The 16589-nt window shown below is 39.9% G+C and overlaps 1 protein-coding gene across 1 annotated transcript; it reads right to left on the reverse strand.

The window, feature by feature from the left end:
• Positions 1 to 663: 663 nt before the first annotated feature.
• dqx1 (DEAQ box RNA-dependent ATPase 1) lies at positions 664 to 16392 on the reverse strand. Its single transcript, XM_053340342.1, has 12 exons — positions 16128 to 16392; positions 13463 to 13868; positions 10204 to 10397; positions 8098 to 8557; positions 5470 to 5775; positions 4497 to 4596; positions 3979 to 4137; positions 3114 to 3305; positions 2871 to 2996; positions 2455 to 2645; positions 2176 to 2366; positions 664 to 955 (listed from the first exon to the last, which is right to left on the reverse strand). The coding sequence occupies exons 2-12, from the start codon at positions 13799 to 13801 to the stop codon at positions 760 to 762; spliced, it is 2454 nt and encodes an 817-aa protein (XP_053196317.1). The 5' UTR covers positions 13802 to 13868; positions 16128 to 16392; the 3' UTR covers positions 664 to 759.
• Between the last annotated feature and the right edge of the window lie 197 nt (positions 16393 to 16589).

Raw genomic sequence — 16589 nt, forward strand, 5'->3', positions numbered from 1 at the left:
ATCCTATTAAATAGGAAGATAAGAATCCACTTTACACAAAGATGTTTCATTATTGACACTAAAAGTCAGAGAAAACAATAAGCAGAATGATCTAAGCAGGAAACTCAAACTTTATACAAATAGTATAAAAAAGAAGAAAATAGAAGCTCTGTGCATCACTGCTGCAGATCACAGTGAGCCCTGAGAAGCCGTCAGTCCGTCATCAGTCTGTAAATATGCATAGATGTCAAAGGTCATCCATTCAATAACAGTGTGTCAGCTCATTGTAGTGTGTCCTTACAAAAGAAATACACTTCAAAAGGTTCAATTTCTCCTTCACTTTTCCCACTTTTGTTGTGTTACAGACAATTTACATTTTATTGTAGAATTACTGAAACAGACAAACAGAAATCCCTCATTTCAGATAAAAAATAACGTATTCAAACATTGAAAAGTCATTGAAATTTAAATAATTTCATAAATAAGTCAATAGCACAAGCAAACATGGAGAAAATGAAGAGGTTTGTATATTTATATTACTGTACAATTGTGTTTTATAGTATTAACTGTCAGTCATTTGAAATCACACATCAATAATGATTCAATTTTTCAGATGAGACTTCATACAAAGTACCCAATCTCAGATCAAGCAATAAAGTGACAGCGGTGTGTGTGTGTGTGTGTGTGTGTGTGTGTGTGTGTGTGTGTGTGTGTGTGTGTGTGTGTGTGTGTCTTTAGTGTCTTCTCCTGAGATGCTGCGTCTCTTCTTTTCGTCTCGTCTCATTGGACAACGCAGAGCTCAGTGCTGGGCTGACCGTCTGCATCTCCGTCTTTGTGAGTCCGGCTGCGTGCGTCCGACACTCCGTCCTGATCGTACGTCTGAGGCTCCAGACTCTGCCTCAGCTCCATCAGCAGCTCTTTGCCATCACTCGCTGGCAGGTTGCCCAGGTAGTACTGAGGGGCGAGCTCCACCAGCCTGCACAGGGGGAGAGAGAGAGAGAGAGAGAGAGAGAGAGAGAGAGAGAGAGAGAGAGAGAGAGAGAGAGAGAGAGAGAGAGAGAGAGGGAGAGGGTCACACTTAGAGATAAAAAAAAGACATAATGGAGCACCCTGGTAGCCAAGAGGTTACTGATCATGCCACATTACTGTAACGTCCCTGGTTTATTGCAGGTCATTCCCTTTTCTCTCTCTCTTCCTGTTTCCTGACAGCTTCTATGCCATCTACTGGCACATAAAGGAAAAAACTGCCCCAAAACATACTCTTTACAAAAAACAAACAAAATCTAAACAAAAAAAAGCCATAATGGAAATTCTTGAAGTTTTAGACGCTGCAGTCATTAAAGGAACAGTTCAACATTTTGGAAAATATGCTTGTTGGCTTTTTTTTTGCAAGAGATATCAATACAAGGTGTAAATACTAATTAGCTTCATTATTAACCAATCCATCAACTATTTTTTTGATTAGTTCAATCAATAAAATATCACACAATGGTCAAAATTCTCCACCATTGTTTCCCAATGCTACTGGGAAATGTCTTGATGTGTCCCCATCAACAGTCCACAACAATACAATAATAGAAGACTACAGAAACCAGAAAATATTCATAATTAAGAAGCTGGAACCAGAACATTTGATCATTTTTATCTTAAAAATGACTCAAAATGACAGATTATCAAAATAGTTGGAAAATAAATTTTTGTCAATGGACTCATTGATTAATGAACTAATTATTGCAGTTCTACTATTCTACTATAAACCTCATGTCTGTATATTCAAGTACAGAGAGAGCCAGGGAGCCAGGATGCAATTAGCCGAGCTTAGCATAAAGACTGGAAGTGGAGGGAAACAGCTAGTCTGACTCTGTCTAAAGTTAAAATAATAATAATAACTTAATTTATATAGCACCTTTCAAACAAAGTAAAGTGCTTTACAGTAAAAACAGATCCAAAACAAAAATAAAGACTATATACAATAAATGAATAACACAACAAATACCAACAGTAAGAAAAAGTGAGCCTGAAAGAGATTTCACAGATGACACTGAGTGTTCCTGCCTGAGATCTCCAGGCAGGGACTTCCACAGCTAAGGGGCCGCAACAGCAAAGGCCCAGTCCCTTCTATAGTGACATGTTGAGATATAGGAACCATCAGTAGGGCCCTGCAGGATTCTGCATGAATTTCACAGTGTGACTCACATCTGAGGATGCACTTCTGAAGCGATGCGGATGCAGTTGTCGCGGGAGATGGTGAATTCGTGGTAGAGGACCCAGCTGGGGGGGTCAGGACAGGGCTGGCGACACAGGTAGGAGGAGAAGGGATGCAGGTGAGCCACGTGGCGATGAGTTAGCAGGAGGTAGTTACCTGAGCCGTCCACATCATGAGCCACCTGAGGAAGAGAGGAACATTTCTAACAGTTAACAGCAGGAAAACGTAGGATGAGGTGTTATAGTCTGATGTTAAAGCAGGATGTTTACTTTGAGGAAGAAGCCTGAGATGAGAGCACGCTTGATGTTGGTGCAGTTGTCCTGGCAACCGAAAGCGGGAGGCGAAACAGGGAGCTCGATTCGCTGCATCACCTCCAGCAGCTCCGCCCTGATCACCACAGCCAATCGTAGGGCGGCGTGGTTGAGGAAGTTCGTTGTGCACCAAATCTCGTCCTGATTATCTGTAATGATCACAGCTAGACTTTTTAATAACTCATGTATCATGTTACTGTATGTAGATGAAAGCTTTGATCATTTTGTTCAGATCATTATAATCACTGTATTCATCCTTGTTATTATATGACATATATGATCCAGTTAAATGACTGAATTCAATATATTTCACCATCAGTAGGAACCATGTACTTAACAATGTATGTATATGATGAGGGCAGCAGTGTACATACGTTCCATGTAGGCTTTATAGATATTAATGAGAGTCATGTGATCTCCCTCTGTGTGCATAAGAGGTCTCCAGTGAGTGACAGCAGCTTCCTCTCTGCTGGGCTCCACTATCATGAAGCAGGGTGGAGCTAAAAGAAGACAAATATCACACACCAGATGCTTATTTTCTTTAAAGCAAATGAAAGTCCTCTTCCACTCAAAAATGTGTTGTCTGCTTATTGTGCATCTCTCATCTTTTTTTCTACCTGTGAGCATGGCAGCTATGGTGAGCAGCTCATCCACGCAGTCGTACTCGCAGGCAGCGATCAGGGATTTAGCTAGAGACGGCTCCAGCGGCAGCTCTGACATTATGATGCCCACCTCTGATAAGTTACCATCGTCATCCAGTCCTGCCAGGTAGTCCAGGTCCTCCAGGGCCTGCATTAGAGCCTCGGGGGCTGGGAGGGAGGGAGGGAGGGAGGGAGGGAAGAATAAATGTGGAGGAGAGAAGGAGAGAGAAAGAAGAAGAAATGTTTTTTTTTCAGACGATGATCATGGTCTGTTGAAGCCACAAGAGAGACAAACAATAGAGACACCTGACAGCTCTACCTTAAAGACCGTGTAAAGTGAATTCAGACATTTTCTTCTAAACACATTACATAGGTCATAAATGTATTTCTAAAAAAGGTGTAAAAAGCATTTCAATCATTTAGATTTGAATTGTGGAGCTAGGCTTCACAAACCCTGCTGCTGTAGAGGTATAAATACATTCAGGCACACTACTACTACTACAGTCTACAGTTAGCCAGTTAGCTGCCGAGTTAGCCGCTGATCTAGCAGCAGAAAGCTCTCAGACGTAGCGTCCATGTTTCTGGTAGAGGTGGTGACTTTGATTGGCAGGTGACACTTGGTAGGGGGCGGGGTTTCAGTGAACTTGGCGGGCACTCAAGTTTTACACAACTTTGAAGCCTAATTTCATATATTTGGTGATTTTTTTTAAATCATTCAAATTTGGCAGGGTGGTTAGCAACACACTTTTCTGTGGTATGTCAAACTCAGAACACATATTTATTCTTACTTTAACCTTATGAATATATTTTCTATACTTGAGTTGTTAGTTGATAAGGTTACCTGGTCTGTCCAGGAACTTGCACTGTCCCATGTCAGCAATATCAAGTCTCTTGAGCAACAGAACCAGGTGACTGAGGTTCTCCTCCGCCACCCCCGGACAGTGAGACTCCCCCATCCCCTCATCATACACAGACTGAGGATAAAGACGCAAACACAGCCCTAAAGACAACAATAAGAAATAAACACACATGACAGTCACATAGTTGTACATTTCCATTTTTAGCCATTAGTTAGTTTTTTTGTTGTTTTATTTTTCCAAAATTGTGTATGGACAGAATCTGGACAGCATCGATGCAATGGATAGGAACATCAGTGGAATTACACTACAGAAAAAATGAAGTGTGGTTGCATACATTATGTCAAAATAACTCAAAGTATCCTTGACTATGAAAACACCAAAATCTGAATTAGAGAGAAATCCTGAATGTATGTGCTTTAAGTGAAATCTGACAGATGAAATAAATGTCACTATGTTAGGTAATGTCCAGTCTGACTGACAGCAGTGACCTTTGACCTACCTGGAAGATGACTATTGACTCTTTCAGTTCTCATGTCAGCCTGGTTTTTGCTGATAGTCCTCAGAACTTGTGAGTTTGCTCTAATCTGAGGATTGTAAACCTGTGACACAAAATAAACACACATATCCTGTCAGGAATGAGAATAGATTTTTACATGCTTCACTTTAAAAAGAAAACTCCACCAATCAAAACACTCCTGTAACATAAAGGCAAAAAAGCAGCAGAAGTCAATGCAGCAGAAACTCACACATTCTTCTTCTCTGACAAAATCTGACACTTTCATTACCCAGAATGCAACTCCACATGATTCACTTTACTGTTTCAGGTGTGTCAGACTAGTAGCTGTTAATGTAGCCAATGTTAATGTAGGTCTCTCTAACACCACACCCTTTTTACTCAAATGACATCACTTGAAGCACTTGATCAGATTTCACTCAGCTCTTTCTATAGACACTAGGCTTTATGATAGTAATACTCCTTAACACCTGGAAACAAGCTTATATGGAATCAGTGGAGTTCTCCTTTAATCAAATAACTGTTTGTCTATCACAATAAATGTTGCATTTTTCCCTGATTTAGTATCTACTGTATTCAAAATGAACAAGCAGCCAGTTATTAGAGAAAATAAATGCAATCAAATCTTGTGGGAGTAAGTGCTGACATGTTATAACATTGTATTGATCATATTATGTATCATGTTTACGTAGGTAATGATTGTTATATGGTGCATTTACGTACATGTATAGAAGTGTATGTATGTGTGTATGTATAGGTAGGGGCATAGGTACACATATATATCCATATATGCAATATTATAGGCCTGATATAGACTAAATAGTGTTATACTATTATATATTGATTCATTATACAGTGACATTTTAGATCTATTAAACAAGTATATAAGTTTAGTATATTAAAGACCCTTTTCACTTCCTAATGATACTAAACTAATCTATCAGTAATGGACACTCACAGTTTTGAGCTGAAGGCCTGTGTCTATGACATAACGGATAGCCTGCAGGGAGAAGGAAGCCTCTGCAATGGTATCAGTGATGATGATCTTCCTCTTGACCCCAGGGCCTCCGACTCCCAGCACCGAGCCGTGCGCCCCCTCAGAGCTGTCGTTCTCCCTCAGCTTAGAAGCCTCAGGGTCGGACCCATACACCCGCTGGGTCAGCTCACCGAGGCCAGCGTGCAGGGGGAGGATCCTGAGAGGACCCAGCTGAGGACTCAGAGCCACACACTCCTTCTCCAGTAAAGACACACACTCCTCTATTTCCTACAGAAAACAAGGGAAGAGAGAGAGATGGAGCCTAAGTTTTAATCCACCCCTCCACATACACTGTGTTTGTGTGTGTGTGTGTCCTTCACTGAGGATTAACCAGAAGAGATCTGTATCACCAGATAGGACTTTGACTTACAAATCCAACACACGCAGCCACGCCAGACTGTGTGTGTGTGTGTATGGAAACCAGGACGGACAGAGAGACAAGGAGCAGCAGGTGTGCTGATGTTGACATAATGGGAGTTTAACATGCATGACATAGTTTGATACAGTGCAGGTCACATGAGGAGAAAGTGTTTAAAACTAAAGCAAACATGAAACAATAAAGTGTTTTTTCTATTATAGTGTGACAGGCTCAGGTGATTCATATTACACTGACCCTCCACTGTCAGCAAATATCCATGAGGCAGCCTCAGAGCCAGTAGGACTCAATCCAAATGTCCATTCAGTTCAAATGGCTTGCTGAACCCTCACAGAGCTCAGTCATACGTTTTGTGTTGTGTTCACTGTCATCACGTCAAGCCTAGAGCAAGAGCGCTGGACCACAAGGGGAAAATGCACTCTAACACAGACTAAAGACTAAGTGTTTCCATGGAGATAAATTAAAATTCCTGACCTCATTTGTTTTTCCACATGGTTCATGATTGTTTTGATATAAGGTACTGTCAACAAATCTGACGAGAACACTGTTAATGTTATACTGACATTAAATCCTCTGTGGAGCTTCATATTGAAGACCAATAAAAACAACTATACCCAATCTAATTTAGATGATAATAAACAAATCAATATACACCTGGTACACCAAACTACATTTATTAATACATATAACATCATCAAAAGTAAATAGGCTATAGTTATTAATATCATTATGATCATTATTGAGTTCTTGAGGGGCACCACAGTGTACACAATCTCATTCCAATCTAGTATGCGTGTGTGTGTGTGTGTGTGTGTGTGTGTGTGTGTGCACCAGGACACCAGACACCTGCAATGCACCAGAGGCCTCTCAGGTTGAGGTGTCCTTGTTTCGCTCCTCTATAAGACAAAGGAGGTGAAACTCAAACAGCACAGCACAGAATGAGTGTTGCTTTCCTTTGTTAACACTACAAAACAAGACAGGTTTTCACTGCAAATCACCAAAATCTATTAACTAATGTTAGACTCTTTATTATGCTGTATGCTTTTACGTCAAATCAGGTATATAATGGTGTCATATGTTGCATTTGGGGACATTGAGATCATCATGACTCCTACCAATGAAACAGGGGCCACGATGATACAGCTGTGCGGACTATAAAAGGAATCTGGGTAGGGTGGTTTACTTTTCTTTCTTTCTCAGGATGATGCATTCACTGTGTCTCTGTTAAAGGTAGAGTCAGTGATTCCGCAGAAATCTAGTTTTCATACACGCTCTAGCTCTGTAAATAGACATGTAAATACAGCAGCTTGGACAACACTACTCTAACAAATCAGCAGCAGGATAGAGGATAGAGTCTTCTTAGCAGCTGTCTGTGTGAGGACCCATTGAATGGTGGAGGATGGGAGATACGAGGAGATGCGCATCAATCCACTTACATTTGTTTTATGCTCCGAGTTTGTTTTTGTCGCGTTTAATAAAGCGGAATCTAAGCAGGCAGCTGTTTAAAAATCACACAAATATCTCACTGTATATGTGTTTTTTGAACTTACTAACCATATCAATGAATCAATAAATACAAATGCTATCAATTTCAACCTTTAGAACCAACATGCAAACTGTTTTGGTTCAGTTAAAACTGTTTCTGTGGACAGAGACACTGAATGCAGGTTGAGTGAGAAGTTGGGAGACTGCAGGGAGGCGAAGACTGTTTTGGTCCCATTGGATGTAATATATTTTCCATTTTTGATAATGTGTGAGAGGAGTAGAGGTGTGTCTACTCTGAATTCTGCCATATTGCTCGTTTAGTTGTTGCCATGGTGATGCACATCCATAATTTTGGAGGGCGGACCTTCTGAATGCATATTTGTTTGGGTATTTAGTTCAAATAAATAATATCTCTCGAGAATGACTGACTCTACTTTTAACTGAGTTGTACCATGTTGTAGCCGGACTGTTGATACTATTCTGTTGTTACAACAATAGCATCAGTACAGGACTGTCCTCTTCATTCTCCTTAATAAAAACAGTGTGAGGTAATGAATCCTGTCAGCTCAGGGTTTGTTTGGATGCTCTGTAAACAGAAGCACCAGGTACATTTCTGACAGATTAGCTATCATGGATATATATTCAGAGAACTAGATACTATGTTCCGAAGTATATAAGTAAACTTGTACCTGTGCACTAGCCAGAAACACCATCACATCTCCTTCCTCTCCCCTCCGGTGCAGATCCAGCACCATGTGACAGGCAGCGGCAACGGGTTCCTTCCCAGAAGAAAGCTCCCGGTACAGAGTCTCCACCTTGTTCACCTCCACAGCTTTCCTCTCCTCGTCTACCTCCTCCTCGCCTCCCTCTTCTTCGCCTCTGGTAGGGGGTTCAGAGAGCAGGTTGTCAAGGGACAGGTGAGGGATAGAAGGTCCCAAGAAGGTAGCCAGACACGGTGCTAGTGTCGGGTGAGTGAGGAGAACCACCCGGAAGTTGTCTGGCCTCTGGCGACAGACGTCGCACAGCAGACCCAGAAGCACATCTGTGGGCACGGTGCGCTCCTGGAGCTCGTCCAAGACAACAACGCCATACTGGTGTAGCAGAGGGTCTGACATCATTTCTTCTAGCAGGAGAGTGTCACTGACAAACCTGTGAGAAGACAGAGGAAAATATAGATGAGGAAAAATATAGATATTTTAAGAACAGATTTAGAGCATTTTGACTAAAATCTTTCTGGATGTACATTTATTCATGTCATTATTTGAGAGTGCAGGAACAGAGACACAGGGATCAGTTTTCAGTAAATTACCCTGCTGTAATTCTTACTGCCACCTTGGATAACAAACAGCAGCTAAACAGAATACAATGAATCAAGGTGTGGCTGTAGGTGAAAGAAAGAGCAGGTAACATTATCATATAAAAGCGGTGAATGATGTGATCTTTGTTACTTTCAGGGAAGAGAAGACAAATAAACATGATGCAGATCAGCAATCAGCTACAAAATAAAGCAATGGATGACTCAGTGGTTATTGAGCACATTTTGAGTTGTGATATCCAAAGAACCCTCAGGAAGCACTGTGCTTTTTAAAACCAGACCTTTCCATGTCAATGTGGAGTTTTTTTAAAAATGAATGTATGCAAAAAAAAAAAAGTTTATTGAAATTATTATGAATGTTTGACTTTTTTTCCAATGAAAAGGCAGTCACTACTGATGTAGATTCAGGGTGATAATGCTAATATTATTAATAACGATTCAACAAATGTTTGACCACTGGCAGATCACTGTTTTTATGATCTCTGCTGTGCACATAGACCAGCATGTGATTTATGCAATATACCTCCTGCCTATAGTTTTACACTGTTATTGTGATTTATGGATGGCGGTAAAGTGATGAAAAAACTATTAGCAAGTGAACACTGAATATTCCAGAATGAAATAAAATGGCTTTGCAAATGTTAAATACTTAAAACTCCCCAGAGCAGCTTTAAGCACAGTAACAGCTGTGGACAAAGACCACTGCAGTCTAATAATTAAGGCCAGTGAAGTGGTGTCTCCGCATTAAAATGTACAAGAATAGCTACAAGTGCTAAGTCACGGGTGACTGGACTCATTTTAGATGCTGAGGCAATTCTACTGTAGATATAGATCATGACAAGAAAGTGTGAGAATCTTAAAAAACAATCTGTTTCCTTGTGTATGAATACAAGTCATGAATGCAAAAAACCTGTTGTTGCACCATTACAGATTAACAAGTCTTACAAGTTCTACAAAAACTGCACTGTATATATGTTTTTCTTATCATTATATGAACTAAAGTGAACTACGGTATTTCTTTTATATATTCTTCTTTAAAAATGTTTCATGTTTATGTTAAATATAAAATGTCACATTAAGTGGATTTTACACAATGCATTGAACCATTAAAACAAATGTGCCATTAAAAAAACAAAAACCTTTTGTTTCACTTTAAATGAGACAAATGTATACAGACTGTTTAAGGAGCACTTTTGTTGAAGTGGACATTCACACTTCACACTTTAAAAATTGCGGGCACTTCAATAAAAATGTGTTGTTACTAACATAAGGAACAAAGCTTTTGACTGCATAAGACTATTAATGGGTTAAGAGTGATGTCATAACATGAGTAATGAAAAAACACATCATCAGATCAATAGCTTATGTACCTCTCCTGTGAATGATTAAGGGAAAAGACTGCTTTCTGTTTTCCACTGTATCCAACTGAAAATGAAAATCATGATCATGTAGTGTCCATGTATGATGCATGTATCCTAACCTGAGCAAGGTGTCTGGGGTACAGCCGTCATCATGAGAGACCCTGTAGCCCACCTCCAGACCCAGGCTGAGGTCCATCTCATCAGCCACACGAAGAGCTAGACTCACTGCTGCTGCTGAATAGGGCTGAGAACAGCACACCAGGCCCTGAGAGAACTCATAGGACAAAGCATACTCCACACACCACTGTGGCACCTGCAGAGATGACAAGGGAGGAGTAGGAGAGAAGAAAGACATGTCAACATCAGGGGGAAGTAGTAATATAATACTGGGGACATATACTACTTGAAAATATAGGTGGAACACTTTTACCCTGGGTGTTAGACATTCCCTACTACTTATAATGCTCAGCTTTCATGTGCTTTTCAAAGTGGAAGTTCTGAGTAGATCAACATCTCACACTAAGGAGGTAAAATAGAAAGAGGAGTGTTAAAGACTGTTCAGTTGAGCCTGACACCAATCTCAAAAATGAGCATACTAAACTGACTAGAATTTGCTTTAAGTTGTATCAGCTGCTTGGGGGGCAGAAGACATCCACAATAACCCGAAAAACACCAATTATCCTTTAAGTGGGAATGTCAATCATGTTAGTAAAGAGGTGCCTATTTACACACCTACATTTTTGGTCATTAAGTCCAACATTCACTCTGGTTGCTAACTGTTAGCTGTTTGGTGTGTGATAAGCAGTTAGCATTTAGCAGTTTTCAACCAACAAGCTCTAATAAACCCATTATACGCTACCTGCTTAGGAAACAGTTAGCAACCAGCCGGTGAACACTGACACATTTAACAGTTCATTATTCACTCTCCTGTTAGCTCGGTTTGTTCTCCATTAATACCTGACTATTAAATGCTCCACAGCGTTCAGCTGGTTGCTAACTGTTTACTGTTTGGTACATGCTAAGCAGGTAGTGTACAGTGGGTTTATTAGCGCTTAGTGGTTGAAAACAGCTAATGCTAACTGTTAGCTAATGCTGAAAATGATATTGATAAAAAGTGAAGACACAGTAAATGTGAGCTAACACAGGCTACAAGGGTCACTTTGTCACTGAGAGAAACCTCTTTCGCATTACATGTAATTATTTGACCTATTAAAATAAAAAATAGTAATTAGTGAAGCTTAAAAAGATGACAAAACCCAAAAGAAAGTCAATTAAGGTAGTGTCATCACAATGCTAACTGTGCAGTTTGTGGTAAATACAAATCCCAAGATTAAAGGTTCCCTGTGGCGTTTTCTAGTAAATAAAGTGTCTGTTTGCATTCAGTAATTCTTACTAAAACACATTCGGTGTATCCTTAAGGCCTGACAAATGTGAAGAATGTATTTCCTTTTCACCTTGTTTGCTAGCCATGTTTCTTGGCACTTGCATTATTCTCCAACATCCCACAAGGTACCTTTAAATCTGCAACAAAATCTATCAGCTATAAAATACAAATGGACCATATCATAACAGTATTGAATCAAAGTTCCTGTCTTTTTTCAGACGTGTGATGAATAGAGCATTAGCCATTAGCTCAATGCTTTTTATTCACATGACTCAGTAATAAAGGTGAGTATATGCTCCAATAATAAATTAACAGGCAACTTAAATGCCATATACGGATGAGTGGGAGTGAACAAATTAACATAGCCCTTGGATAAATATTTAATCAAACTTGTATTAGAAGTAATGAGCAGGACACAGAGAGATGCAGGGTGCGGTTTGAGAAAGTGAGAGCACACAAGCAGAGAAATATCCACATTACATACAGCCAACAGTTATAGGTGCAAAGGTCAAAGTGACAGAAACCTGACACCAGCTGTAATCATACTGTGTGTGTCTGCAGAGAGAAAAAGATGCAAGCAGGAGAAAGTGTTTTCTTTTCTTTAGAAGCACCTGACAGTAGTATTAACTGTACAGGTAAACAGGAATAAGCTGGAAAGGAGAGACCAGGGTGTTTCTAGATGAAATGAGCGTTCAGGTTACAGCGGGACAGTGTAAATCTACTGGAGTGGTTTAGTGTAGCCATTCATTAGCCTGAGGGTGTGTGTGTGTGTGGGGGGTGTGTGTGGTTGAGCAGCAGGTAGATTGATAACCAGGTCATCACAGGGAAAGGCCCGACACACAATGACACACCCGCTATAAAAAGAGAGTACTGTATGTGTTTAGTAACTCTCATCTGGAAAATACATGTGAATATAAATGCAAATATACTGCTATTTACAATTATAACAACTTATTCAACCTTCATTAAACCTCAATGCAACAGAAAAGTATGGTGGCCCAAAGACATCAACACACTGCAACTTAAAGAAACATGCACATAAATAAACACAACCAAATTAAAAAATATACCTCAAATAAAGACAACACATATTTTAGAGAGACATTATATCATTATTATAATTATTATTATTATCATTGTTATTAATCATCAGCATTCAATTTAATTTCAGTTATACTTAGAACTTCATTCTTTTGTTTTGTGTATGATTTTTTGCATTTATAGCCTTATGTCACCAATGTGTTATCAAATTGCTGAATATGTTGCTTAATTTACTTTTGTGTTTTAATTATGAATTTTTCATTAAATGTAGCATGTATGATTTTCTTTGCTTGTATTTTCTTCAGTTGCAGTTGACAGAGCTCTTTCGGGCATAGCAGAATCCATTGAATATAAAGTTCTGACCGTAATGTTTATTTATTTATTTTCACTTATTTTTTATTGTGCAGTTGACCAACTCAGGGACTACAGATGTAAACTAGTCTCTTGGCTATCTCTGACACATTTACATTGCGGTGTGAAGTATAATGTTGATAGACGTGTACTGTCCCTGCCAAATAAATCTTAACTTAATCAATAAAAATAAATACAATTGCGTTTGTTGAACCAAATTTTAGTGTTGTATTTTTAAATCAGATGTTGCCTGATTTAAATTGATTAAATTTAAAATAATTTTACATTGTATTCAAGGCTCTTGCACACATGTGGCAGTTTGTGTTAAAAGCTAGCACTAGTTTATGGAGTTGCATGAAAAAATGGTTTTATAGAAATAAAAAAGTGACACTCATTTGTGTTGAAATAAGCAGTAATTTGTATCAGTACTAAATTATAATGGAAATATTAAACATGGCTATAAGTGTTTAAGTCATGTTGAGCTTTCCATATTTATAACAAACGTTGTCAATTAAAGATTAAAAAAGGTTCATTTTTAGAGCTTCTCCTGTATAAATACACCCTTTTTTATCAGACTTGTGTCACCCTTGGTCCCTGTTTACCTGGGTGCTTTTTCCAGCTCCACTGGGTGCACTGATCAGCACCATATTGTTGTTCTCCAGGTTCTCCAGCAGACTCTGTCTGAACCTCCATATGGGAAACTTCCGCCTCTCTTCCAGCAGGGCGTAGTAACGTGAAGAAAAGGGCAAACCATCGTACGGGTTCACTTCTAGATCTCCCAACCCTTCCTCATCCCCTTCTCTACCTCCGTCCCCATCGTCATCTAAATCCCCAGACAGGAGGGAAGACACGGACAGAGAGTCTAGGGCTTCCGAAGGCTTCAGCCGGGACCCGGAAGTGGGGGAGGTGGCGGAGGGCTTCGCTGGTGGTGAGGACATCATCAGCAAAATGGGGCGGGGGTGAGGAAGGAGTGAGGGAAGCCTGGTGCACAGAGATGCTTGTGTTTACCTGCAGAGAGGCAAAGAAAACAAATTAATCTCAGCTTCTTGTCTCTATCCCCTCAAACAGGCCCTTCATAGGAACCCGCAGCATGTTTGGTATTTAGCTGTGGAATGTGTGTCTCCACCCAGACGCCACTGAGTGTGTTGGGCAGCTGTGACAGACTTTATGTGTTTGTGAAGGAAAAGAAAGCCTGCAGGCACCTTGCTGGTCTGCTGGTTCAGTCATGCTTGAGACAGAAAAGTAGAAGAAAGGATAGAAATCTGCTTGGTAGACAGAACCATACTTGTACTTTGTACACTGGTTGTCCACAGTAGTGTGAAATATGGATCAAATCAACAGAAGGGATCAATTCTATTAATATAGCACCACCATAAAGCAGTCATTGTCAACAATAGCCTGGAGATGACCAGAGCTACCACTTTACAAACAGTATGGTAAAATGAAGGAGTGGCAAATAAATGTCAACTCATGCTGTATATCATCATGTTACCTAACCCTTACACTGTATTATACCTAGGTAGATATTCTCATCATCAATTACTCTCACATTTATCTTCTCATCATCAGTCACTTGTTCTAAAAAATCAGTAAAAGGTCAAACATGTCAATCACTGTTTTCCAAAGTCCAAGGTAACATTCTTAAATGTTATTTTGTCCTGACCAACAATCACAACCACAATTATAAAAATGACATCAATGCATTGACACAGTAATCTTCACAGGGAAGTTATTATGTATGTATTTAAAAAGGATCAAATATACATAAATGTTGCCTGTATATCTTAAAAAAAATCAGCCCATATCAGACAGCTGATACCAAAACATCTGTGATAAGCCAATATCAGCTGATAATATCAGTAATTAAAACATACTTTATTATATTCCATCCTGCCATTCTACACACTGCACCTTTAAACAGTTCAACTTGGGTGATGACAAACAACATGTGGCATTAAATGGCAGCAGGTTCCCACACACTCCTGCAGCCGAGTCACTACCAACAAAGACATACAGACAGATAGCAGAGTCACATGCTAGCGTGCTCTCTCTCTCTCTCTCTCTCTCTCTCTCTCTCTCTCTCTCTCTCTCTCTCTCTCAGCAGTGTGATAGTCAAATGAGCCCTTCAGCAGCTCACACTCACAACGGTCAACTTTGTTATATAGAAGATTCAGAAACCATGTGTCAATAAGTCATAGCTACTCCATAAATAGCTGAGGAGCTTTAAGATGAAAAGATATCAGAATAAAAGTAATGACATACATACATCCTGAGCTTTCAACACTTCACTGGCAGCAGTTACATTTTGAATCACCTTGGGTTTATTTGTTGCTGCAGATCAGATGCGAAGTGTTGGTGAACTGTGCAGATCTTTATGGATGGTTCACAGACTTCTCCTGATGTCCCAGCAACTCTGGAGCTGTCCATTAATCGATTAGTACACCAGCAGAAAATCAATAAGCTATTCTGGTGACTAAATAACCATTTTAGCCATTTTAAAAAAAGGAACAATGCAAAACATTTGCTGATTGCAGCTTCTTCAATGTGAAATTTAAGATTTTATGTGTGATACGTGACAGAAAACTGCATATCTTTGACATTCTGGACTGCTGATGGGGCATTTGAAGACATCACATAATAACAGGCTTTTGACATTATTTCAGAGAGCTTGTAGACTAAGGAAGTAATGAACTGATTAATGGATGATAACGTGCCAAACTTGCACTTCACAGTGATGGAGCCTGCTGATCCTGGGACTTATCAATGCACTTTGCTTTCAAGCTACTACCACAGTCCCTTTCCTTTGTCAGGCTGTCTTTTGTCTCAGAGGGTATGAATATTAGTTAATGGGGTATTATGACTGTGTATGAATCTGCCCTGGATGGAGCCATAATCCCACAGTGAGTACAGAGCAGTGCAGACCATAACAAAGGATGCTGTGACAGCCACTTCATTAAACTGACTGTTTATTTGACATTACAAACAAAGGCCTTTTTTCTCATGATACAGTACGTAATAGAGACAATACTAAGAGCTTATAGGTCAGAATATAAGCTCCATGTTAAGTCTGTCTGTCCTAATCTTTCAGTAGAGGTCGACACCTAAAGTAAATTGCCCTTTATCTTTTATTGACAACCAGCAACTCTCGCTTCATTTTTCTTTTTTTTCCCTGAGTCCCGGTTATAATTAGCCTGGAGCTACGTGTCACCGGACGCTGAAATGCACAGACACTAGCCTAACATGTAACAGGGTGGGACGGTGTCTTACCTGTGCAGCATATCGACGGAGCAGGTGAGGAAACCACGCATACACAGTCCCCCGTCACTTCTCTCCTGTCTGCCGCCGTCTGCCGTGCCTCACAAACCGCCTTTGCATACCGGAGAGCTGCTGCGTGAAAACATGAAAAGGCCAAAAAAATTCTCCACAGCCGTTTACCGTCCGTGAATCCTTACCGGACCCGTGTGTATTTCCTGACTGTTGTCAATAACAATAAAAGACGAAGGTACCCTGTCGACTAGGTGCTCTAGCTAGCAGCCGCCATGTTTTGGCTGTCTAGCTGTCAAACCTCGTGGTGCATTCAAGGATGCTCGGAAAACACAGAATTTCGTCTGTGGAGTCTTTCGTCACTGGTTGGGCAGATGTTCTCCCTCTGGCAATGTGGAGCAGACATACTTTTTATTTTTTTAAACTTTTACTCCTTTTTCTTTTTTTAAATAACCAAGACAGTAG

The sequence above is a fragment of the Scomber japonicus genome, chromosome 19, assembly GCF_027409825.1.
Source record: "Scomber japonicus isolate fScoJap1 chromosome 19, fScoJap1.pri, whole genome shotgun sequence".
NCBI lineage: Eukaryota > Metazoa > Chordata > Actinopteri > Scombriformes > Scombridae > Scomber > Scomber japonicus.